This window comes from Mya arenaria, chromosome 12, assembly GCF_026914265.1.
Source record: "Mya arenaria isolate MELC-2E11 chromosome 12, ASM2691426v1".
NCBI classification, from domain to species: Eukaryota; Metazoa; Mollusca; class Bivalvia; order Myida; family Myidae; genus Mya; species Mya arenaria.
In genome coordinates this window covers 13,902,670-13,928,869 of record NC_069133.1, presented here as the reverse complement: position 1 = coordinate 13,928,869, position 26,200 = coordinate 13,902,670, and the positions used below count along the sequence as shown (strand labels likewise).

Sequence of the window (26,200 nt, the reverse complement as noted above, 5' to 3'; positions counted from 1 at the left end):
AAATAATTTATTAAAAATAAATGATATATGAGTGGATTTCACGTCTGGAAAAGTGGATTTCACTTGTCAAAATGTGGATTTCACTTCGATTTCCGAAAAATTGCTCTAACTTCTTCATTTCTTGATATATTTCAATAAAATTTGAAATGTAAACCCTTTATTAGGCACTTTCCAAAATGTATACAAAAAATAAAAAATACTAATTAATAAAACTGAGTTAAGAGTGGATTTCACTTCTCGAAAACTGGATTTCACCTCGATTTCCGATCTATTTTCGAAAAATTGCTCTTACTTCTTCATTTTTTGACCAATTTCAATAAAATTTGAAATATAAACCCTTTATGAGACACTTTCTAATAAATATACAAAAACAGAAAATTATTTATTAAAATTAATGAGTTATGAGTGGATTTCACTTATCGGAATCTGGATTTCACCTCGATTTCCGATCTATTTTTGGAAAAATTGCTCTAACTTCTTTATTTTTTGACCAATTTCAATAAAATTTGAAATATAAACTCTTCATGAGGCACTTTCTAATATGTTTACGAAAAAAATAAATTATTAATTAAAATTACTGAGTTCTGAGTGGATTTCACGTTTTGAGTGGAATCCACTGTATCACCCCGCAACAGCCAACAGTTTCACGGGTCACTTTGCGATAATAACGTTTGTATGTTTGGTATGTAGCAATGCTGATAAATGTATAGAGATCAACGTCGACGGTAGTGAACTTCATACACTTTTTGAGCCGCTTACAGCATCCAGCAGACATAAATATTTCAATAATCCTTGTAATAAATAGCATGTTGTTTGTCTGAAACAATATGAAATTACATTCTTATTTTCTTGCCACGAAAGAAATATTCTATGCAATTCTGTTCTTTATTATCATTTCTAAATATTATGTTTTTATGTATCTAAGCGGCCAAAGAAACGAAGAAAAAACGTTCTGTAGCAAAATCATTTGCATTTCTTTCTATACTTTGTATATTTTTTATTTAGAGTAATGAGTTACGAAAGAAAGGTACATATATTTTTTTAAACATTGCCATCAAATTGACCAACCTTTATTGAATACCAATTTGTTTTTTTATTTATTGTTACATTCGGTATTTAGATACATGTAGCCTGTGTGTATCATCTATCGGTGTACTAAGACTTCCGTTGCTTACTGTTAAATCGAAGTTCATATAAATGAATAATTTTTAAAACATATATGTTGAGGATTTAATTATCTTTCAAATTATGTGGCCATAAAAAGTATTTCTATAGGATATGTCGGACACCTGACCTATTTGTTGACATAGGTGTCGGCCATTTTGTTTTGTGACGTATGTACAATCAATCGGTGTATATAACATTTTCTGTAGATAACAATACCAAACATGAAGGTAACGTGACCGCGAATATGCACGTTGTTAAGAAGCACCTGTCAGTAACGTCATAAGCATATATAAATAGATGAAATCGGGAAAATCTGATCTGGGTTTTGCGAGATTCTAGCAATAGCAATGGCTTACATTTAGAAAGTTGAATTAGAATATAGAAAAAAAATGTAATTAGGTATATGTTTTAATTTCTGGGGAATTCTTACGCGTAGAAACGACATGATCTTCAAATGTTTGTAGCTGACAGTTCTCTCGAATGAATATAAACAATCCGAAGTGCAGGTACCCGTTCACGTGATCGTTATTTGGCATGTTTTGGATAACGTCGATAGACGGTATACACCGATAGATGATACATTGAGTATATACACAAAAACATGAAATACAGTAATATTTGAATTATTTCAAAGGGTGGTAATACAAGACTACTTGACACCATAAGTGACAAACACGAGAGCGTTCTACCTGAAGAAGAAATTCTAAAGCGACAGCCAAATGTATATAGGATTATAGAATATTTATATACATGTATGAATTTACTAGGGATGCTAACGAATATTTGAATATTCGATCGAAAGTTTGGTATTCGAATGTCAAAATAGGTATTCGAATATTCAATGTTTTTGTTGAATTAATAAATTAATAAACTTTTTGCCTACAACTGTCATCTTTGTCTGTCTTGTTTTTACAACGATGGACCTCTATTGCCATAGGTGTGAACTTGATGACACTATACACTCGTCATATCGGATATATCGCCGGGAACTATAAACAGTCCCGTAATTTTGCATTTACTGGCTGTTAGACAAGTGACATAAAACACATTCTAATTATGTTGGGAACATTTAAATGACCATGCCAATTAAGGGTTTAAGAGATCGGCCTTTTTACCAATGTTTTGTCTTCACTGCGAATCAAGCTTGGCGATATTGCTCAAATCGCCTTGATACGAAGGACATGTGCTAGTTATGTGCTTTAAACTGTTTCCATGTTCTCAATATAACGCTCTTGCGTACAAAAAAAATAACTGTATGGTTTAACGTTTAAGGATATATGTCCTGTATTGTTGTACAATACCTAAGGCAAAAGCGACGTTTAGTCATGGTGTCGTTTTCTTTAAATAAATTTCGTAAACATCAATCCAAGAACAAGGCTGCAGGGTCCACGTTGGCGCATATCGTCATTTAACCGGGAAAAATGCAATTCCCTGATCTTAATTTGTTTACAAAAATGAACGCAGAGGAATTGATTAATTTGTTTTTGTTTTTTGTTAGATATCCTTTCTGCTACCATAGCCGCCTAATGCAGACCCTAAATTTGGGTGTCTCCATTACCTCTATCATACACCGGCGAACTACCACAGCAGTGTAAACCGTACTCAAATTTTCGGCTTCTGATTACCGCTATCGTACATCGTGGGAATACCGCTTATTTTTATAATCTTGTACATGTTTTGCTAAAAGCAGAGACTTAAATCTCCCGATTAAAATGCGTTAGCAATTAGGTAAAATGTTTATCAATTTCGAAACAGTACAAATGTATAACACAATTAAAGAAATTAATTACAAACATTATATAGTACATAAAATTATATAACATAACACCCTTATAAATCAAGTTTGCATTTCACGAATTAGTGACATATACATTATCCATAATTAGGTAATGTTCTAGTGAAAATGTACATTTTTCCTTTCACTTAAACCCTTAAATAGACACATTAATACAATAAAATGCATTTTATTGGTTTTATTATGTAACGGCAATTAAAATATTCACTTATTAATAACTATGACATATCGGCATAACTACGCTCTGGTTGACTTCGGAAAAATACAAAACTCTCATTAATACACTACGGATATGATGAATTTTGAACAAATGTAGGAATAACCGTAGACGTGTGTTGAAGTAATTTGATTGAAGACAATCATCAGTAGGTAAACGCACATGCAAAACAGCGCAATGGTAATCCTGTGATATGTAGGTTGTGGTAATTTTCATCTTCGGTATTGGCTACTTTTTAATGTTTATAAAACTACTATAGGCGAGTTTTGTAGAAAGGAATTACTTCTTTGAACAATTTGTTAAGTACATAAAGGATAATATTATGCATTAATACACTCTGGTAGTTCTAGTACAAACATTTTATGTATATGTATTTCAAAATTGCCGGAGACGTTTAATGTTATGATCAATCTTGGAATTATACCACGTGTGCATGCATAGATACACTATGGCAGTTTTAACTTTTGTAGTAACTCGATATTTATGTCTGTTGTTTTCCTCATAAATACGCTACAGCTAGTATTTGATACTTCTAAAACAGCAATTTTGTACTACAGTAGTAGAAAAAGGTTTTCCAAAATATTTCAAAAGTACAATGCTTAAAAAGATGTTTGTAAGGCAACGTTGCGAAATGTTTTTATTATTTTAATCATATTATGCATGTGTGTGCTTGAATCGGAGTAAATTGAAATAATCAACATAAACACTCTCTGGAATGCCATGTGTGACTAAACTATGTATGTATAAATACGCTATTTTAGCCGTGCTTAATTTTAATGCAGACATCACATTATCACAGTTTTCCAGGCACGTGTCATTCTATGTAAAATTCAGTAATAAAACAAAAAGTGAAACTTATGGATTAAGAAGTGGTTTAACAATGTTTGTGTCTCTAGTTCATTGTTGTTTGGATCCTTGACGTGTACCCCTTAACAGGGCCTATTTTTACTGTTCAAGTAATGGGCTTGTCCCTGTAGTTTTCATTCTATTATACATATTTTTGTTTATTTTAGTATTCACACATGCGTAGAGCGATTGCAAAACAATATGTTTTTTATCAAATAAATCAGAAAGGAATAAAAATAACAATTCTCTATCATGTATTTTACACACATGCTCATTCATTTCCCATATAAATGTATACTTATAGGACTAAAATCCAAATACGGATTCACAATTCATTCATACATCAAGGTTATAAAATGTATAGATCATTTATTTACATCATACGAACTTGAGGAATACATAGGGATAAAATCAAACATGACGAAAATCAATAATGATTTCTCCTATCAACAAAGAACACATGTACATAATTATATAATAGAAAAACATAGACCAAAACATAAATCAAAGTATTTGACTGTAACTATTATATTGCTAAAAATATCGCAAGATTTGTCACGGGAAACAACACCAGTATAATCACAGCATGCGATTAACGAAACGGCAACAGGGTCTAGTGGAGTTTCTGGTGCAATGCAATATCATCGGTCTGTAAAAAGAAATCACATATTGATGAATATGTGTTATAAAGACACGTTGTTAGCGACAATTGCATTGTATATTTGTAATTTTGTTAAATATGTCCTCATTTTAAGCATGATATGTTTAATTCTATAAAAAAGACATTCAAACAAGCATTATTCGTCCCTTCAGGAACAAAAGGTTGACACCTGAACAACATTTTGTTATGATTATTTCATCAATACTATATTGAAAATTTATTTTAATACATGATTGATCTAAACGGCGCTGTCTTGTACTAGACTCTGAAATTCAAGATGTGCCATTAAACAGTAGAAATAATTTAATGTATGCATTTTCATGAACTTCAGAGGCCGTTCATTGTTTCGATTTAAGGGTCATTTCAAAATGCAATTATATAAAAACATATATTATTGAAAATGTTTTACATACATGAGTTGTTGTTTTCCGTTCCTCTGTGTTTCTGGAGCCATAGTCTTGTTGGACTTGACCCCCATTCGGCCTTTCCTAGAGGTAATGTCACGATACGAAATAAAACATTCCCTTAAATAAAATAACCTTTCATTTGAGTTTTATTTTATAAACATTAGAATTATACTCGTGCAAGCTGACTGCACTGCAGATTGCCGAAGAGGTCAAGTTAAAAAATGTCGCTTGTTTGTTTGGATTTCCTTATACGTGTGCTATTCCCGCCGATAAGTTGTTCTGCAAACTAAAAACAGAAACAGAAAACATTAAACAGCTGATTGATTTTAAAAGATGCTGTTCGTGTTTCATTTTGGTGGTACATGCAACGGTCAATATGTTATTAAACCTGATTATGGTTACTATTTAACATTTTACAGCATGTTTGTAATATACTGTAAAAAAAGTATTACCATTCTCTCAAACAGCTTATAAGTAGCCGGAGGGTTGACGCTTTATACATGATGAATCACAAGCGAGATGTCCACGGCAAACCACACAAATAAGGTCCACAAATAAGCACTTTGTGTTGGTACACTGTAAATGTTGACTGTCTACAACACCCATGTTCTTTTTTAATTAAAAAATGACTTTGATGCATGTTTATTCCCACTTTCCTTTTGTATTTACTTCTTCCTTCAAAACCTTGATCTGTCGGCTATTTATTATAGGATTGAAACATGTCATCGGGTTTCACACATGTTTTGATTATTCCCATGCAGTGGACATAAGCTTCCGGTCCGAAATATTTCATGCCATGTGTTCCCCTCTGCTGAGCATCCTAACTTTGCTATCTCTTTTCGTGGACTGATTTTGCGATTGGCCAATATGTCCTTCCGGTTTTTAATGCGTGACACGAATGTTTAGATTTTTTCCAAACGCCAGAGGAACTGATGTTTTAAACTTGGCGGCAAATACAACATGATCATCCTGTGATGTTTTCTCTTCAGTTCTCTACAACTGTTTGAGTCAACCCTACTTATATATTTCGACTTAAGTACGCCTGGTAATTCCTGAGATACCCCATGACACACGGAGCACCAACGATTCTTGAATGGTGACCGTGACATTTGATCATTACTTCATCGACAGATATGTATTGATGCATGTTGTATTAAGTCATGCTCCTTTCCCATACAACTTTCATAACAGGGGTCACTGTGGTTCCAATGTAACCTTGATGCGACCTTGTGATATTTGTCCGGTTGGTTAATTGTCTATTGCAGTGGTTTTCATGGCAACTGTGACAGCTATTTGGTAATGGATGTTCTGTTGATATATTTGCAGTCACTATGGTTTCCATGATAACTTTATAGCGATCACGTAATAGATGTCCGGTTGGATTTATAAGAAAGTTATAGCATATATTTCAACAGTTTTAAAAGGAAGCGTAACTAGCGTTAAATGACATTCAAAGGCAACGTCCCCTTTAAAATGGGTTGTGTAATGTTGATTACGTATTATGTTTATACAGGAAATACCGCTGCGTAGTTTTGCATACTTCCTGATTCAAGAACGCTACCAAAGTGCACTTAAGTGACTGATGTAGTTTAATTAAAACATGAAATGTCTACCTTATCGAAGTTAACACACAGTCCGTAAAACAAATATCACAGTAATACCACTGCGCAGTTTTGCTCATTTCTTAAATTTAACAGTGATACCACAGCGTACTTCTGATACAAGAGGAAAAGCATATGCATGCTGTTTTATTAAAGCAAATTTACAAAAGCCAGAGGCGAATAATGTTGAATGACGATTTTTAAAGAAATACCGTTGCTTATTTTTGCATGGTTATTATATTTGAAAGAAATTCCGTAGTGTAGTAACTGTTTCTAAGACAAAGTACCATAGCGTATTAATGCTGTTTTTAAAATTCACAATCCTTCTTATTTTAATGAAAAACGTACCACAAATTTGTGGAAAATGTGCATTTTGCGGCTGTGGAACTGGACGTACCTACATTTTCGGTACGTTTCAGTCGTCTAACGTATTCCTACAGTAAAACAGTAGCGGTAACCAGCACCCTTGAAAAATTGGTCTGCATTAGGCGGCTACGGTAGCGCGTCGATGTACGGTAGCGGTATTCGAAAGGATATATCGCTTTTTCTTGGGTTATATTTTGAAAATGGGGAAATTCAGAGGCTAATTTGTGGAACAATAAGGGTCCGTCGCATGTACCGAATACGACTAGGAAGAGTAACAGGGCCCCCGCTATTATGTTAGTGAATATTAAAGGTTCATTTTGGTGTTCGAATATTGGATCTAAAGAATTACTGAATATTGGAATATCACTTTTGCCATTCTTTTGCATCCCCAGTATTTAGTATAAACAATTTCTCAAAATAGTTAAAAAAACACATTCTGATAACAATATATCATGACCACATATTTTGTAGAGACATGCTCTTAAAGATGCGAGTGATGAATCAGATGATGACAACTATGTGCCATACATACCCCTGAAACAGCGCAAGAAACAACAGGTGCTCGAGGCTTTTTGAAACATACCGTTTTAAGATATTACACCCGAAATAAGCTAGGTTTATTCATACAACCTGTCCTTCGCCACCGTCCTTTGTCATAATGGTATTCTTATATAGAGAAATCTATCAACAAGAGCAAATATATTGCAAGGCTGAAGCTATCATCTTTAAGCAACCTACAAAACAAAAGATAATTTTAATGATTGAAAAAATTATATTCCAAGTACTTTTTATCGGTCAAATGACTACAGATTTTACAGAAAGCTTTTTTATAACATGGTTAATGAACAAATTGATAAACTTGTACATTATTACTTCTTTAATTAAATTAGATAATGAATTATTCATAATTTTATCATTTAATCTAGTGATGTAAATATATAAATCTTCAATTTTTGTATGTGCTTAACCACAAAGATTTGATAAATATGAACCATTTTCCCTGTAGCTGCGGCAGGCAGAGAAGCGTCTGGGTCGTGTAGGGCTGTTGAAGGAGCAGGAGGGGGGCTCAACTTCAGAGGGTGGAACATCAGAGGGTGGGGCGGAGGAGGATGAGGATGAGACAGTCAACCTCGGCCCCAAGTCTCATGTCAGTCTGCTTGACCAGCACAGTGACCTCAAAAGGAAGGCTGAAGGTCTAGAGGAGGTTTATTAGCTTGCCCCCTTACGAAGAAACTTTCTTCTCTTTTTCATACATCATACACTTGTTGATGAAAATATTAATAATTGATGTCTTATCTTGTCTTGGTGAAATAAATCCTTTCCGAGACTTACCATGGCAGGACTGCAGGGTTGCAAACAAATAACAATGTACAATTTAAATGACATTTGTATTTCATTGATTTCTTGTGAATGTTAAATTTATTGCCATCATGATTGTTTTTGTTCCAGCCAGGAAAGAAACGGCGAGAGAAAAAATTCTAAAAGAGGAAGAAAAAATTCTTGAAAGTGTAGCAGAGAAGCAAGGTGAGAATATTGTCAGGGTTTATTAAGGACTAATTGTTTTTGATAACAAGTTTGCATTTTTAGATTAACTAAGCATATCAATCTTGTTTATAGCATGTATATTCACTTTTGTTTTAATCACTTTTGTATTTTGGCTGAAACACTCGATACTTCTACATATTATTATAAAACTTTTTTAAATACTTAATGGACAAACCAGTAAAAGTTGTTATACATTGTTGTTATTGTTTTTCCAGCTTTGATGGCAGTGTCAGAATTGGCCAAGGGTATTGAGTACACAGATCCCATCAAAACTGGGTATGATGATTTTAGTTTGTTATTGTTGTCGGGGTTCATCCTGGGGTCAAATTTAAGGGCGAAATGTGACAGTTTTTTTTCAATCTTAACACAGTCATCAGATTGAGTCTTTTGGATGAACAAGCCTGAATTCTTCTACTTCTGCTTGGAATTACATTTTTGAACAAGCTCTGCTGTATAAAGGACCAAGCCGTACAACTCCTGTTTTGAAATGAGTCTTTTGGATGAACAAGCCTGAATTCTTATACAACTGCTTAGAATTACATTTTTAAACAAGCTCTGCTGTATAAAGGACCAAGCCGTACAACTCCTGTTTTGAAATGAGTCTTTTGGATGAACAAGCCTGAATTCTTATACTACTGCTTAGAATTACATTTTTAAACAAGCTCTGCTGTATAAAGCACCAAGCCGTACAACTCCTGTTTGCCCCTCAACACAAGACCACACTCTTGCATAACATCATGCCAACTAGAGTGATTCATAAAATGTTGTAATGACTTGTTTCACAATTGTTGTAAAATAAATTTAAACTGAACTAAACAGACGTAACATTTTTTATTTTTTGCATTTCAGATGGACAGCCCCAGGTTATATTCTAAATAAACCTGAATCAGAGCATGAGAAGGTTCGCAAGAAGTATCACATCCTCGTGGAGGGCGATGATAAACCCCCACCATGTAAGACCTTCAGGGAGATGAAGTTCCCTAAGCCTGTCATGCAATGCCTGAAGACGAAAAAAATTCTACACCCCACACCCATACAGATACAGGGAATTCCTACTGTGTGAGTAGACTAGAATAAGATTGGAACTTTTTGTTATTCACTTTCCGGTGGGTTATAGAGATTTATCACTGAAATAAAATTGATTTTTCACTGTTTCAAACAGTGCAAATATCAAATTTGATATTTTTCACTGTTTTGAAATTTAAGCCCTATTGAAGGGCTGGAACTCAATTTCAACAAGAAATGGCGCCACATTCGCATATAAATTGGCGGGTTTTCCCAAAATAGTGTAATTAAATGACTTCGATATCCAATTTTAGTCATATATTCGAAAAGAAAAATTGTTGTTTTTTTTTCAGTGTGTAATAGCAATATATTTTATCTGTTGCAATGCCCCTTGTGAAGAATAAATTTTGGTGCTCACTTGGTGAAATATGAGGGCTTTTTCTGCCCATTTTGGGAAAAAGATCCTAGACATTTTGGGAAATTTTACGTTGTGAAAAAGCCAAAATTAGGAAATTTTACAGTCAAAAGAAAAAGCTGTTTAGTCTCCTGCGAATTAGGAAATTATTAAATATTAGTTTATTTCCCTTTAAAAGACCCAAAATGGCTGAAATATCAATCCTTGGGTGTAAATATCTATTGCAATAAATCATGACAGATAAGATTTCATACTGATCTCTGAATGTGGTGAAAATCAATGATTTTCGAGTTCAATTATCAAAAAAAACTTTACATCACATAATTTATTAGGATGTTGAAAATGAACCAGTACAGGTAAAAAGACTATAAATTTTTTTTAAATATATATATATATTTTTTTTTTGATTGGGATTTTTTTCTGAAGATTGGGAAAATTATCTTATATTTTGCTTTGGGAATGGGTCCGATAGTCGGACCCGTGGGTACTATAGAAAAAGCCCTGATTATATATGTCGATTTTTCACTAAAACCAACAATTATCCTCTTTGTCATTGTCAAGTAATCAAAAATTAAACCCTACTTACCAACTTACCTCTCAAAATATTGATTGAATGAGGCCAAAGAAGTATCTTTTTTGGTGTGGCTTTTGTTTGTTTCCGCTCTGCAGTATATTTTATTCTATACAACCATACAGCAAGTTATACATCAATACCACATTTTCAGGCTGGTGCTGATTTTAACTACTGCTGTTGTTTCAGGTTGTCGGGACGAGACATGATTGGCATAGCTTTCACAGGGTCCGGGAAAACCCTTGTGTTCACACTGCCGATTATTATGTTCGCCCTGGAGCAAGAAAAGCGTCTACCATTTGTGAAGAATGAAGGACCCTATGGCCTGATTATCTGCCCTTCTGTACGTATTTTAATGTGTTTAACCATTGTTTTCTATGAATACTATAATATTCGGTTTTGACCTGGTTATGGAAGGGTGCTTCACACTGTACTCTTTTGAAGCAACCTTCTATCCTCAGGGAGACAAGCATGAGAAAAGTTTTTTGCCCTCTTAAGATTGTCAAATATTTTAATAAAACTTATAATAAGATAAGCACCCTGTCCCTCGTCTGCAGCATCTTCCTTTTTGAAAACCGGACTAAAATTCATCCAGATGAAGTAGCATTATGGCATACTTTGAAAGTACATGTAGTCCTTATACTACCATGAACTATTGTACTTCAGAAGTATTTGTTATTCCATTTCTTAATCAACTATGTTGCGATAAATTTCTAATGAACTATGTGATTCTCTAGTAATGGATACAAAAGGAAGTTAATTGTACTTTAACTTGTTATTTTCGAACAGCCATAGTAATAGGACCTTTCAAGTAATCAGATCATCTCAGCTGTCTGGTCCGTTTATAACTGTTTCAGTCTTCCGTAATATTGTCAGAGACATATATATATATCTTAAATATAAACCTGCTTTTGTGAACATGGCTTCACAAAGATGCTTTTTGGGGGAAAATAGAAGAGGCCTCTTAAAAAAGGTAAAAAATATACATTTCTTAACAATAAGTACAAGAAATTTGGTGGACAAAACATCATGTAATTAGTAATCTCTGTATAGTTTTTTTTCTTCCCTTATTTGTTGAATTGAAAGTTCACATCATGTTTCTTTTATGATAATGTTCTTGTTAAATGTAACTATGCATTGTTTCTTGTATATATGCTATAGGTACATTCTGTACCTGGCTGTATCATTGTTGTTAATGGCAACAATCATTAATTCCACTATGCACCTTTCAGCGTGAGTTAGCGAAACAGACAAATGAGATCATCACAGAATTCTGTGGCCATCTTGAGAGAGACGGTTACCCTGCCCTCCGGAGTGCGCTCTGTATTGGAGGAATGCCCATGAATCCCCAGCTAGAAGTCATAAAAAGGTATAACACTACATCAGAATACTTGAATATCTTGTCTTATTAGCTTGTCTGTTGTTGTTTTGTTTTTTTTAAATCTAGGTGTTGCCATAGCCTAAAGTGTTGTCAGCGTCTTCACCATTGTAGTGCAAAAACCTTAACCTTTTGCATAACTCTAAAATTGATATTCAAATGAAATTTGGAACACATGTTTTCAGAAATAAAAAAGTAAATGTACAGCAAGGTCCATAACCCAGTCTATAATAATTGTTGAGTTATGTCCCTTAAGTGTCTGAAAAATGCAGACAACCATAAACTTTTGCCTGCAGCCCTCTTGTTGTTTTAATATTTGATACACTGTTGATAAATGAACAAAAAAATGCCAAAAGAAGATTACATTTTACCAAATTTTTGCATTGGAGACTGTTTCAATCTGTGGCCTTTTTAGCTCACCTGTCACATAGTGACAAGGTGAGCTTTTGTGATCATAATTTGTCCGGCGTCCGTCCGTAAACTTTTACTTTAAACGACATCTCCTCATAAACCGCTTAGCCAATTTCATCCAAACTTCACAGGAATGTTCCTTGGGTGGTCCCCTTTGAAAATTGTTCAAAGAATTGAATTCCATGCAGAACTCTGGTTGCCATGGCAATGGAAAGGAAAAACTTTAAAAATCTTCTTCTCCCAAACCACAAGGCTTAGGCCGTTGATATATGGTAGGTAGGATCACCAAATGGTCCTCTACCAAGATTGTTCAAATTATGGCCCTTGGGTCAAAATTGGCCCCGCCCCAGGGAGTCATGGGTTTTCTCTATATGTTTATAGTGAAAACTTAAAAAATCTTCTCCTCTGAACTTACTTGACCTAGAGCTTAGATATTTGTCATGAGTCATTGTCTAGTGGACCTCTACAAAGATTGTTCAAATTATGGCCCTTGGGTCAAAATTGGCCCCGCCCCGGGGGGTCATGGGTTTTCTCTATATGTTTATAGTGAAAACTTAAAAAATCTTCTCTTCTGAACTTACTTGGCCTAGAGCTTAGATATTTGTCATGATTCATTGTCTAGTGGACCTCTACAAAGATTGTACAAATTATGGCCCTGGGGTCAAAATTGGCCCCGCCCCGGGGTTCATGGGTATGCTCTATATGTTTATAGTTAAAACTTCAAAAATCTTCTCCTCTGAACTTACTTGGACTAGAGCTTAGATATTGGGCATGATTCATCGTCCAGTGGACCTCTACAAAGATTGTTCAAATTATGGCCTTGGTGTCAAAATTGGCCCCGCCCCGGGGGGTCATGGGTATACTTGATATGTTTATAGTTAAAACTTCAAAAATCTTCTCCTCTTAACTTACTTGGACTAGAGCTTAGATATTTGGCATGATTCATCGTCTAGTGGACCTCTACCAAGATTGTTCAAATAATGGCCTTGGGGTCAAAATTGGCCCCGCCCCGGGGGGTTAGGGTATTCTCTATATGTTTATAGTGAAAACTTCAAAAATCTTCTCCTTTGAACTTACTTGGACTAGAGCTTAGATATTTGGCATGATTCATCGTCAAGTGGACCTCTACAAAGATTGTTCAAATTATGGCCTTGGGGTCAAAATTGGCCCCGCCCCGGGGGGTCATGGGTATACTTGATATGTTTATAGTTAAAACTTCAAAAATCTTCTCCTCTTAACTTACTTGGACTAGAGCTTAGATATTTGGCATGATTCATCGTCTAGTGGACCTCTACAAAGATTGTTCAAATTATGGCCCTGTGGTCAAAATTGGCCCCGGCCCTGGGTGGTCATGGGTTTTCTCTATATGTTTATATTAAAAAAAAATCAAAAATCTCCTCTGAACTTACATTGCTTAGAGCTTAGATATTTGGCTTGATTCATCGTCTAGTGGACCTCTACAAAGATTGTTCAAATTATGGCCTTGGGGTCAAAATTGGCCCCGCCCAGGGGGGTTAGGGTATTCTCTATATGTTTATAGTGAAAACTTCAAAAATCTTCTCCTTTGAACTTACTTGGACTAGAGCTTAGATATTTGGCATGATTCATCGTCAAGTGGACCTCTACAAAGATTGTTCAAATTATGGCCTTGGGGTCTAAATTGGCCCCGCCCCGGGGGGTCATGGGTATACTTGATATGTTTATAGTTAAAACTTCAAAAATCTTCTCCTCTTAACTTACTTGGACTAGAGCTTAGATATTTGGCATGATTCATCGTCTAGTGGACCTCTACAAAGATTGTTCAAATTATGGCCCTGTGGTCAAAATTGGCCCCGGCCCTGGGTGGTCATGGGTTTTCTCTATATGTTTATATTAAAAAAAATCAAAAATCTCCTCTGAACTTACATTGCTTAGAGCTTAGATATTTGGCTTGATTCATAGTCTAGTGGACCTCTACAAAGATTGTTCAAATTATGGCCTTGGGGTCAAAATTGGCCCCGCCCAGGGGGGTTAGGGTATTCTCTATATGTTTATAGTTAAAACTTCAAAAATCTTCTCCTCTGAATTTACTTGGACTAGAGCTTAGATATTTGGCATGATTCATCGTCTAGTGGACCTCTACAAAGATTGTTCAAATTATGGCCTTGGGGTCAAAATTGGCCCCACCCCCTTCGGGGGTCATGGGTTTTCTCTATATGTTTATAGTGAAAACTTCAAAAATCATCTCCTCTGAACTTACGTGGCTTAGAGCTTAGATATTGGGCATGATTCATTGTCTAGTGGACCTCTACAAAGTTTGTTCAAATTATTGCCCTGGGGTCAAAATTGGCCACACCCCGGGGCTGATGGGTTTTCTCTATATGTGTTATAGTGAAAACTTAAAAAATCTTCTCCGAACTCACAAAGACAAGTAACGTCTTAATTTAAACTGGATAACATTTTTAGTACACATACCAATTTTCAATATGGGCCACATACAACAATTAATAACAAATATACATATATAGATACACACGTAAAATCAAGTAGTGACAAGAGCTTAGATATTTGGCATGATATATCATCTAGTTGACTTGTACCAATATTGTTCAATCTTTGGCCCTGGGGTCAAAAAATGGCCCCACCCGGGCGGTCATGGGTTTCCTTATATATGTATATGATGAAAACTTATAAAATCTTCTTCTCCGAAACCAAAAGGCGAAGGCCTTAGATATTTGGTATGAAGCATCGTTTATCGGACCACTATTAAGATTGTTCAAACTTTAGCCCTGGGGTCAAAATTGGCCACGCCCCGTGTTCATAGGCTTAGGTTTTCAATATTTTTATATAGTCTTATATAATAAAACTTTAAAAATCCTCTTCTCCAAAATATAAGACCTAGAGCTTTCATATTTGGTATATAGTGTTACCTAGTGGACCTACACCAAAGGTATTCAAATTATTGTCCCGGGGTCAAATTGGCCTTGCTCAGGGGTCATTTGTTTTTACATTGTCTTGTCACTTAAACATCTTTTCCTCTGAAAGTAAAGGTCAGAATGACTCCATACTTGATATGTAGCATCCTTACATGGTCCTCTCTCAACTTTGTTCAAATGGTTTTGTTTGGCCCCTTTTAGGGGTCACCAGAGCAAAAAATAGAAAAACCTTTAAACAACTTGATCTTATTAACTGCTTGATGGATCTTCAAGTCTGAAGCATCCTAGCATGGGCCTCTGTCAGGTCTTTTCAAATAATTTTGTTTGGCCCCTTTTAAGGGCCACCAGAGCTAAAATTAGTAAAAATAACTTAACATTTTCTTCGCATGAACCCCTTGATAGATCTTCAGCAAATTTGGTTTGAAGTGTCCTTGCATGGACCTCTCTTAAATTTGTTCACATAATTTTGTTTGGCCCGGTTACCATGGCAACCTAAAGGAAAATGTCAACAATTGGTTATAATCATCTTCTTCTCCTAAACCGCTTTGACAATTTTGATGAAACTTCATAGGAATGATCCTTGGTTGGTGCTTTTTCAAAATTGTTCAAAGAAATTAATTCCATGTAGAACTCTGGTTGACATGGCAACCTAAAGGAAAAGTGTCAACAATTGGTTACAATCATCTTCTTCTCCTAAACCGCTTGGACAATTTTGATGAAACTTCATAGGAATGATCCTTGGTTGGTGCTTTTTCAAAATTGTTCAAAAAAATTAATTCCATGCAGAACTCTGGTTGCCATGGCAACCTGAAGGAAAATATAGGCTGTCGTGTCTGTGCTGTGACTTACTCCTATATGGACAGATTTTAAAATGACTTGCCATATGTTTTCGACATACCAAGACAACGTGTCGTGTGCAAGACCCATGTCCCTACCTCTAAGGTGAAAGATACACTAAGTGTTTATTCACAATGGAATGCTGAATATGAGGACATAAAGAGTGTTGGCTGTCATTTAGTATGATTGGGGTTTTTTCTATGCTCAGAGGCAATTTAATATAACTTGCAATATGTATTTGACACATAAAGGCAAGATCAACTTTTTATGTACTTGTTCATAGATCATTGTCACATTGGGGGGCATTTGTCACATACTTTGACAGCTCTTGTTCAATATTCTTTGAGAAACAAGCTATATTAATAACAAAGGTTAAACTCTTTTACTCAGGTGAGCGATTTAGGGCCATCATGGCCCTCTTGTTTAAAAATACCTGGTACTAGGTTCCCTTGTGGTATTTATCAACATTGTGTTCGTTATCCAAAAGCATTTAATGTAGATTTATTTAGCTCAATTGTTTTTTGTAGGCAAAACAAAGTTTTGTAATAGCCTTGACATCATTGTCATTGTTGGGGTGCAATCTTGGCCATATCTAAAACAATATATTTAAATAAAGCTTGGTACACATGTTGCCAAAGACAATAAGCACATGTACAGCAAGGGGCATAACTCTGGTTTTAATAACTGTCAAGGAATGAACCTTGAAAGTTTGAAAAAAGTCAAACAAAAACTTAAACTTGACTAGAACATAGTAATAACTTTATTACATAAAACTGTGTCATATTACAAGTGACATGGGCACATGTTCAGCAAAATCCATGACTTGAATAAGTGTCGAGTGATGCCTCATATTAGACAATCCCCAATATGATTGTTGGCAACCGTTTTGCAGCTCTCTTGTACAACAGTAGAAATTCATATAAATTTAAATGTAATACAATCGGACCTGTTGGGTCGAACATGCTTGGCTCTAATTCCTAGTTGGCTCGAACTAGATGTAGAGGGCCAATTTCTTTATACTGAAGGTAAACAATCCCACTTGGCTAAAAAATTTCCGAGGCTCGATGTATTTTCGCTGGTCCCTGGGAGTAAGAGCCAGCAAGGTTTCACTGTTTATCTTTTCATAGATTCATAGAGGTGTTCACTATATATTTCCCTTGTTGCTGCAATTGAAATTGCATGCAGAGTTTTCTGTATGATTGTTCGGATTGGGGTTTATAGTTTAAACATATATTTTACATCAATTGTGAAGAAAGTTATGATAACTTATACTAAGTCACTCTCCTTGGCACAATGTAGCGAGAGAGTGTGGTCTTGTGTTATTGGGGAAATAGGAGTACCCGAAGAAAACCCACTTGTCTTGCTTGGTGACCACTTACCAAACTCAAATTAGCCCAGGCTGGGAATCAAACCCAGGTTGCCTTCGTGAGAAGTGAGAGCAGTAACCAATATGCTAACTGAACAACCTGACGTGGTCGTTTGACCCTAATGGTTGACACAATAGGGGTCGTTGGTAATTATTATGGGTTGCAATAAATTATAAAATGAAAGACACTGAATGGAAGTTTATTTTGGGGGATTCCATAGCTTGAAAATTGAGTCAGGCACCTTGGTTTTCTGTGTCAAGCAAAGCCTTTCAATATATGGTATTTTCGGGTATATATTTCATGATATTATTTGGTATTATCTGGTACATGTGGTATTATCTTGTATAAATGGTATTATTTGGTATATATGGTATTATCTGGTATAAATGGTATTATCTGGTATATATGGTATTATCTGGTATAAATGGTATTATATCTTTTTTACAGAGGTGTTCACATCATCGTGGCGACCCCTGGACGGCTCATGTTGATGCTGTCAAAGAAGATGTTTGTGCTGGACATCTGCCGATACCTCGTACTGGATGAGGCTGACCGTATGATAGACATGGGGTTTGAGGAGGATGTCAGGACAATATTCTCATACTTTAAGGTATTGATTAAGAGCTGGAATCCAGCTTCACCAAATTCAGTATTCACCAAAGATCAAGGGCCAATTTCAATAAAGGAGTTTAGTCATAACTTCAATAACCTTAAATATGTATAAACCTCATAAATGGCAACACATTGATTTTCCTCAATTTTGTGTTTGATTTTATACTGCCTTAAGTACAGTTCACTCAAATATGTAGCAAAATAATGAAACTATGACACTTAAATGATTTTGACCTTTTAAGCCTTGCGTCTAAAGAATGTTAAAAACTCATTTAATAGAATCATTAGTAACTTGGAAAATTCATTGTTTTTGAACTGAAATTTCATTGTTTTTGAACTGATTGTGGCACAATATCAATTTATATTGTATAACAAAATTCCTAACCACAGGGCCAGCGGCAGACACTTCTTTTCTCAGCTACGATGCCCAAGAAAATTCAGAACTTTGCGCGAAGTGCTCTTGTTAAACCAGTTACAGTGAATGTAGGTCGTGCGGGCGCGGCCAGTCTGGACGTCGTACAGGAAGTTGAATATGTGAAACAGGAAGCGAAGATTGTGTATATACTGGAGTGTCTACAGAAAACATCACCACCAGTAAGTCGTAGTTATCAACAGATTATTATTGTTTTTTATAAGAAATTCAAATTGTTAGCTCGCAGTTGCTTTGTGATCAGTGCTCTTGAAGTGCTATTGCATTTAAAAATACAGCCCATCCGAGGAAAGGCACTTTCAAATTGAACTGTCATCCTTTTTTGAAACTTGTTGAAGGAACCTCCCCCAATAGAATTTCTTTATTTTGCCATTCACAGATGGGTGGTACGATTTAACAGGGCTCAAATTTAGCACTGGCACACTTGCAAAATGCCAGTGAATATTGCGAGTTGAGTTTTATGGTACTTGCAAGTTTTTGTGAGCAAACTCTTGAATAAAAACAATTTTCAATTTACCTTCTTTCCATTTATGGATATCATAATAGAACACGTTTGTATAATTCAATCCATTCTCTAAGTAGTACATAAGTTGTCTAAAATAACCAATGAAAAGCAAATGATTGTGTCACAGAATGGGGGGTGAAAGGTCACAATTGAGTGAAATTTAACATTATGCAACAAAACAACAGATGGACATAAATACTGCAGATGTTTCTTATTAATGCATTAATTTATTAATGAATTCATTTCTTGAATATATCATCAGGTATCATAAGATACTCAGCCCTGCTGGTTAACACAGCTTAACCTCTTATACATAAGGTGGTATATGAAATTAAAAAGCCATCAATTTAACATACCGTAATTAAGTACATTTTATGTAAATGCTTTTGGCATTCCATTTCATGCTTGAGCAACATTTTTTTCCATTATAATGCTTATGAATCATAAAATATAACCCCTTTTTCAACAGGTGTTGGTGTTTGCAGAAAAGAAGCAAGATGTGGATGCTATACATGAATATCTTCTCCTGAAGGGGGTGGAGGCTGTAGCTATACATGGCGGGAAGGGTAAGCTGTAGTTTTACATAAAGTATGGGGGTATATCTTCTCCTGAAGGGGGTGGAGGCTGTAGCTATACATGGCGGGAAGGGTAAGCTGTAGTTTTACATAAAGTATGGGGGAATATCTTCCCCTGAAGGGGGTGGAGGCTGTAGCTATACATGGCGGGAAGGGTAAGCTGTAGTTTTACATAAAGTATGGGGGTATATCTTCTCCTGAAGGGGGTGGAGGCTGTAGCTATACATGGCGGGAAGGGTAAGCTGTAGTTGTACTTCAAGTATGGGGGAATATCTTCTCCTGAAGGGGGTGGAGGCTGTAGCTATACATGGCGGGAAGCGTAAGCTGTAGTTGTACATCAAGTATGGGGGGATATCTGCTCCTGAAGGGGGTGGAGGCTGTAGCTATACATGGCGGGAAGGGTAAGCTGTAGTTGTACTTCAAGTATGGGGGAATATCTGCTTAAGAAGGGAGTGGAGGCTGTGGGGAAGGGTAAGCGGTAGCTATGCATTGTGTATAAGGAGATATCTGCTTAAGAATGGGGTGGAGGCTGCAGTTATACATTTGGGGAAGGGGAAGAGTTAGCTGAAGATATACATCAAGTACGGGGGAATATCTTATCAGGAAGGGCAATGAGGCTGCAGCTTTACATTGGGGAGAGGATAGCCATAGTTAACAGCAAGTATGGCGGTACATCAGCTCCTGAGGTGGGTAGAGGCTGTAGTTATACAGCTATACATGGGGGTGGGGGGGGAATCAAGTATGTGGGAATATTTGCTCATGGTGGGCAAGAAGGTTGTAGCTATACATATGGGGAAGGGTATGGTAAGCTGTTGTACATCAAGTTTGGAGGAATATCTGCTCAAGAAGGAAGTGGAGGCTGAAGCTATACATGTAGGGAAGGTGTAAGCTCTGGGTTTACATCAAGTAGGGGTAAGATATGGTTTTATATCAAGTATGGGTGGATATCTGCTCCTGCAGGGTGGGGAGGCTGTAGCTATACATGGCAGGAAGGGTAAGCTGTAGTTGTACGTCAAGTACCGGAAATATCTGCTCATGAAAGGGTTGAAGGCCTCAGCTATACATTGCTGAAATGCTTAGTTGTTAGTATACATGGCGGAAGAGGTAAGCTGTAGTTGTAGCATACTGTTGGCCACCACTTGAAAAGCATTCAAGCTGTAATATAAAACTTGGTATACATGTTAACAATATTCAAATTGTGTTGCAAAATCATTCTAGCTGAAATTCTTGTTAAGGTATGGTCCTTGGTTATTTGAAGCTAAGAATCTGTTATCTCCAGTCTTGTCGATAATAATGATACTTTGAATAAATTTGACTGGAATTTTTTGCATTTTTACTATGTCAGAACCTAATACACTCCTTGTTGCTTAAAGACCAGGAAGAGCGGACTCAGTCCATTGATCAGTTTAGGAAGGGGGAGAAGGATGTCCTGGTTGCCACGGACGTCGCTAGCAAGGGACTTGACTTCCCTGACATCAAACATGTCATCAACTATGACATGCCTGAGGACATTGAAAACTATGGTAGGATATTAAGAATATTTAAGCTCATCTTGTTCTTGAAGGAAGAAGTAGAGGTTTTATCATTGCCTTAATTAAGGTCGGCTTTGATGACCTTGTGAATGTACAAAAAGCATTTGGGAAAATATTGTATGATCAGTAAAAATATGCTGTATACTAAGTGAGTCAGAGTGTCAGAAATGAGATTAAGAACTTGCCAAAACAATTAAACCTAATCTAATACTTTAAGACAAAGTGTTTCAAAATATATTTTAATGAAACGAAAAGATTTTTATAAAAAATGAATGTACAATTTTACAACAATTATTGTCAACATGGTCCTTGATGATACAAAAAGCTTCAGATTGTGTGTTCATTGAATTTAAATGTATAAATTTATGGATACTTTCCATTGTAAACCTTGAGCTATTGTTCAAATAAAAGAGAGAAAAATTGAGTTCCTGGGTATATTTTTTTTTAATTCATTTTACTGTTCTGATTTAATTTCAGTGCACAGAATAGGACGTACAGGCCGTTGTGGGAAAACTGGCTTAGCAACCACATTTATCAACAATGGAGTTGGTAAGAGATCTGAGATTTTTCTTTGGCAGAACCTTAAGACATGAATTAAAGACCTTTGTAACATTATGCAGTTAAAGCTGCACTTTTTTATTTTTTGTCTTGGAACGATCCATTTTTTGCGAAAATCTATGAAAACTAGTTATATAAGACTGCTGACAAAAAATAAGATTGCAGATTTTTAGCTCGACTATTCGAAGAATACTTGCCCCAGCATTGGCGTCGGCGTCTGGTTAAAGTGTTAGGGCAAGTTGGGATTTTCACTTTTAAGTCCAATACCCTACATTCAATTGACTTAATACTTCACACAGTTGTTCAGGGCCATCACATGATGAGGTTAGATAACTCCATATTATTCTTTACACAGATTATGGCCCCTGATTGACTATGGAACTTAGGTTTTAGGGCAAGTTGGAATATTTATTAATAACTTCTATATCCTTTGTTTAATTGACTTAACACTTAACACAGTTGTTCAGGACCATCACACAATGAGGTTACATAACTCCATATTATCCTAAATACAAGTTATGGCCCCTGATTGACTTAGGTTAAAGTTTTAGAGCAGGTTAAAGTTTTAGGGCAAGTTGGGATTTTCACTTAAAACTCCAATACCATTCATTCAATTCACTTCACACAGATGTTCAGAGCCATCACATAATGAGGTTAGATAACTCCATATTATCTTTTATACAAATTATGGCCCCTGATTGACTATGGAACATAGGTTAAAGTTTTAGGGCAGGTTGGGATATTGTTTAATAACTTCTATACCCTTCATTCAATTGACTTAATACTTCACACAATTGTTCAGGACCATCACCCAATGAGGTTACATAACTCCATATCCTTAATTCAAGTTACGGCCCCTGATTGACTTAGGTTAAAGTTTTAGGCAAGTAAAAGTGAAGGGCAAGTTGGGATTTTAATAAAAAAAACTTCTATACCGTTCATTAAATGCACTTAATAAAATTCAAAATTATTTATGACCATCTTACAACAAGAAACATAACTCCGTTTTAAGCCTAAATACGAATTATGGCCCTTGAATTTTTTTTTTTTTAATTTCCTTTGAAAGGCATATTTGTATATTCTTAACCACATTTTCATAACGGGAAATCAAGTTATTTAATGACTTGCGTCATTGTTTGGGCGGGCTGGTGGGAGGGCAGCATCAAACTCACCTTATGTATCGATTAATTGTAGTTAGGTTTGACATAAAGAGACCAAACTTGGTATTATTACATCTTTATTATATTCTAAGTCAAAGCGGCGTAGTCGAGTCTTACGACGGCTCTTGTTATATTTAAGTTCAATTATTGACATTTTAAGCATTTTTCTTAACCCGTTAGTAACGGTTTAAGCCATAAAACATGAATTTTCGAACGGAAATATGAATATCTGTGATCTGATTTTTTGTCAGCAACCTTATATCATTGGTTTACAGATATTTAAGCAAAAATTTGCTATTTCCAAGACAAAAAATAAAAAAAGTTGTCAAAACGGTAAATCTGTGAGAGTGCAGCTTTAAGGATCCAGTCAAACATGTAAATTTAAAAAAAATACTGAAATGGTATAATTACATTACATTGAAAGAATGTACTGGAAAAGATTCTCAAACTTACTCTATATGAAAGTTTCTATGGAGCATGCCTGCGCCTGCAGATACATTCTAGACGAACTATGCGACAACCTTGACAAGTCAGCGAACTTCATTAAATAAAACAAATTGTTGTGTGCTATCAGTGAATGAAAAGGTATAATGATTTTGGATCCCTTGGTTTCAGATGAGACTGTGTCATTGGACTTGATACACTTACTGATAGAAGCCAAACAGAAGGTGCCGCCATTCCTGGCTGCTAAGAATCTTGATTCTGATAATATCCTTGATATAGGAGGTAAGTGCAACACAGCTCGCTTTGTGGTGGGGCATCTGATCCTGGTGTTGAGGGTCTAGGGTAAATTCCTGGACCACATCGTGCTTAAAGACTTTAAAAATTGTACCAGAAGCTCCCTTGCCTGAAACTTGGCATTAGAGGGGTAGTAAACTTGGCATTAGAGGGGTAGTACTGGGAAATTTGGAGTGCTCAGTCCTGGTTTAACCAAGGAAAGTTGTCTTTCAGGTATCAGTGATTTACTCCTTAAAGAACCAAGATCTTCATAAAGAGCTAGAGTAGTGCACTATGATCACCTTGTATCACACTCTGTTTCAAATCTGCTGATAATTAGCTGTGACTTGGAGCTACAGCCACTTCTATATTAAAAAATAAACTTGGTACACATGTTCAGGTGACAAGCAAGTCTCATAATTCTAGCTGTAATGTTTGACTTATTTAAGTTGTAACTTTAATCTTAAATCTGTATAAACATTACTAGTATCAAAAAGTAGATTTCCTCAAATTTGTGCTAGTTTTTAATACTGGCTTAAGCTATTTTTTGTACAAATAAGTAGCATTTTAAATTAATAACGGATATATGATACAGATATATCAACTATTTGAAAGTTAAATTGGGCTCTAGACCATTTTGAAAAAAATGAAGGAGTGTCAACCTCCTTTGCCATGATTTTGATGCTTATTTATTATTTTCAAAAAAGTGGGGAGAATATTATTCAATGTTGTATATGTTATGGATTACTACATCTCCCTTTTATCCACTTCAGGGGAGGCTGGCTGTATGTACTGCGGAGGTTTGGGTCATCGTATAGCCAACTGTCCCAAGTTGGAGGCACTTCAAACAAAGCAGGTGGCTGGCCTTGGCCGCCGTGACTACCTGGCAGCTAGCAGTGCTGACTACTAAGGGGGCCAGATGTGGTATAATGGAGATGGAGGAGAGACTTTTGTTGTCCGTCTCAGGGACAGTTAGCATCTGTGTCATAAAAGGCAACAAGGGAAACATGGAAGAATTATTATGACATTACTGAGAGGTTCGCTGAGCCCACTCTCTTGTCTGATGCTGCTTGTCGAAGGCTTTACAATTAATCTACTTGATTGTATATCATGTGTTATTTTTTAGCTGAAACAAGATCATTCAATTGTTAAAGACTGATAGAATGGTTGCTGGACAGTATCTGATATTTGACAAATTCAGTTTGAAACTGGAAAGATATTATCCCTGTCTCAAGGAATAGAACATTGTTCATCACGAGAAAAGCTGTATAGTACGACTTTTCTAAAAATGTTCTTTTTGGTAAAATGGTTGAACAAGAGAAGTAATTCATTTGATAATTCAGTCAGTTTGGTAAGTTTGCACATATATTGCAATGTGCTATAAATCTTTATTAAATGACAGCGGCCGAGTACAAAAACTTTCGTAAGTTGTCCACAGTTTATCTGCTAGTTGACTCATTAAAACTAATTGATTTGTTATTAGTTATTATTGGATAAATATTGACCAATTAGTTAGTGTTTTATATAACTTGGACCAAACTGAGAACTAAACCAGTTTTATAGAATTGGCTACTGATAGATATTATCAATAATAACGATCATGTTAATGCTGATCTCTTTGTGTGTAATATTGTTAGGCCAGAACCATTCTGGGCTGTTCAATTGTTTTGATTAAATAATGTTCACGTTATGCTTTCATATAATTTACATTTCAATTCAGAGGTTTTAAATTGAAGGTATTTTGGCCAAAAAAGTAATGGGCCATTGTCAAAAATTGGCGGATTTATAAAATACATGCATACTTGTAATAATGTTACCTGTAAAATGATGTCACATCATTCACATGACTTTACCACATGAAATTGTCATGTGTCTGTTGCGGATGGGTAAATCCTACCCAAGGATACATGTGATAGCCAGTAAAAAGGCTTAATGAGTTACCAACATTCCAAAGAGTTGGATTTCCCCATTTGTACAGAAACACATGATCAAAACACTTTTTCTTGCATTATTTTCTGATACTAAGTCAAGACTCTGACTTGAGACTGTTTGTAATCATGGCCCTTTCAGGTCTTATCAACAGAACGAGGCATTTGTATGTTTCTCTTATTTGCTGACTCATACATGTTCACACAGTCACTTAGAATTAAGAATACAGATATGTATGAAATGTACTGAAACATAAATTTAGTTATTATAGTTCCACTTCAATTTAAACGTATTGAGATATAAGTGTACATTTTGTTTATTGTTTCATCAATTCAATGTAACATTGTATGCACAAAAATAAAAAATAAAGTGAATACCAAATCAAAATTTGTTTTCTCTGCAAACTGAAACTTAAATGATGATTCATTTATGATTTCCTTGATTTTTGTTTCAATTTGGTCTATTCTTGCAGAAAAAAAGAAACTGTGCATAGAAAATATGTCTAGTAATAAGCAATTGAAACACATTGGATAATTCTATTTCGTTTACATTAACCAAATCATATCAATCCAAATTATATAAGAACATATTTTGCTATCTCTTAACATATGAAAGTTTTCAGAATTTATAAGTCTGAAATGATGCTCATTGGTGTGATATTTTGTCAACATTGATTTT

The 26,200-nt window shown here is 35.4% G+C and overlaps 1 protein-coding gene across 1 annotated transcript; it reads left to right on the top strand.

The window, feature by feature from the left end:
- Positions 1-930: 930 nt before the first annotated feature.
- Positions 931-25,890, top strand: LOC128212234 (probable ATP-dependent RNA helicase DDX41). The gene is made up of 15 exons (XM_052917579.1): positions 931-1,027; positions 7,532-7,618; positions 8,067-8,253; positions 8,510-8,584; positions 8,821-8,881; positions 9,455-9,664; positions 10,786-10,939; positions 11,829-11,965; positions 17,952-18,114; positions 18,507-18,710; positions 19,521-19,617; positions 21,000-21,149; positions 21,636-21,707; positions 23,492-23,602; positions 24,367-25,890. Exons 1-15 carry the CDS (start codon positions 1,010-1,012, stop codon positions 24,501-24,503), a joined length of 1,863 nt encoding a protein of 620 aa, XP_052773539.1. The 5' UTR covers positions 931-1,009; the 3' UTR covers positions 24,504-25,890.
- The last annotated feature ends 310 nt before the right edge of the window (positions 25,891-26,200 follow it).

Bases quoted from the DNA above. Each gene is read 5' to 3' on its own strand.
- LOC128212234 (XM_052917579.1), top strand. The intron at 8,585-8,820 runs GTGAGAATATTG...TTGTTTTTCCAG, and splicing joins AAGTGTAGCAGAGAAGCAAG to CTTTGATGGCAGTGTCAGAA. The intron at 23,603-24,366 runs GTAAGTGCAACA...TATCCACTTCAG, and splicing joins TAATATCCTTGATATAGGAG to GGGAGGCTGGCTGTATGTAC.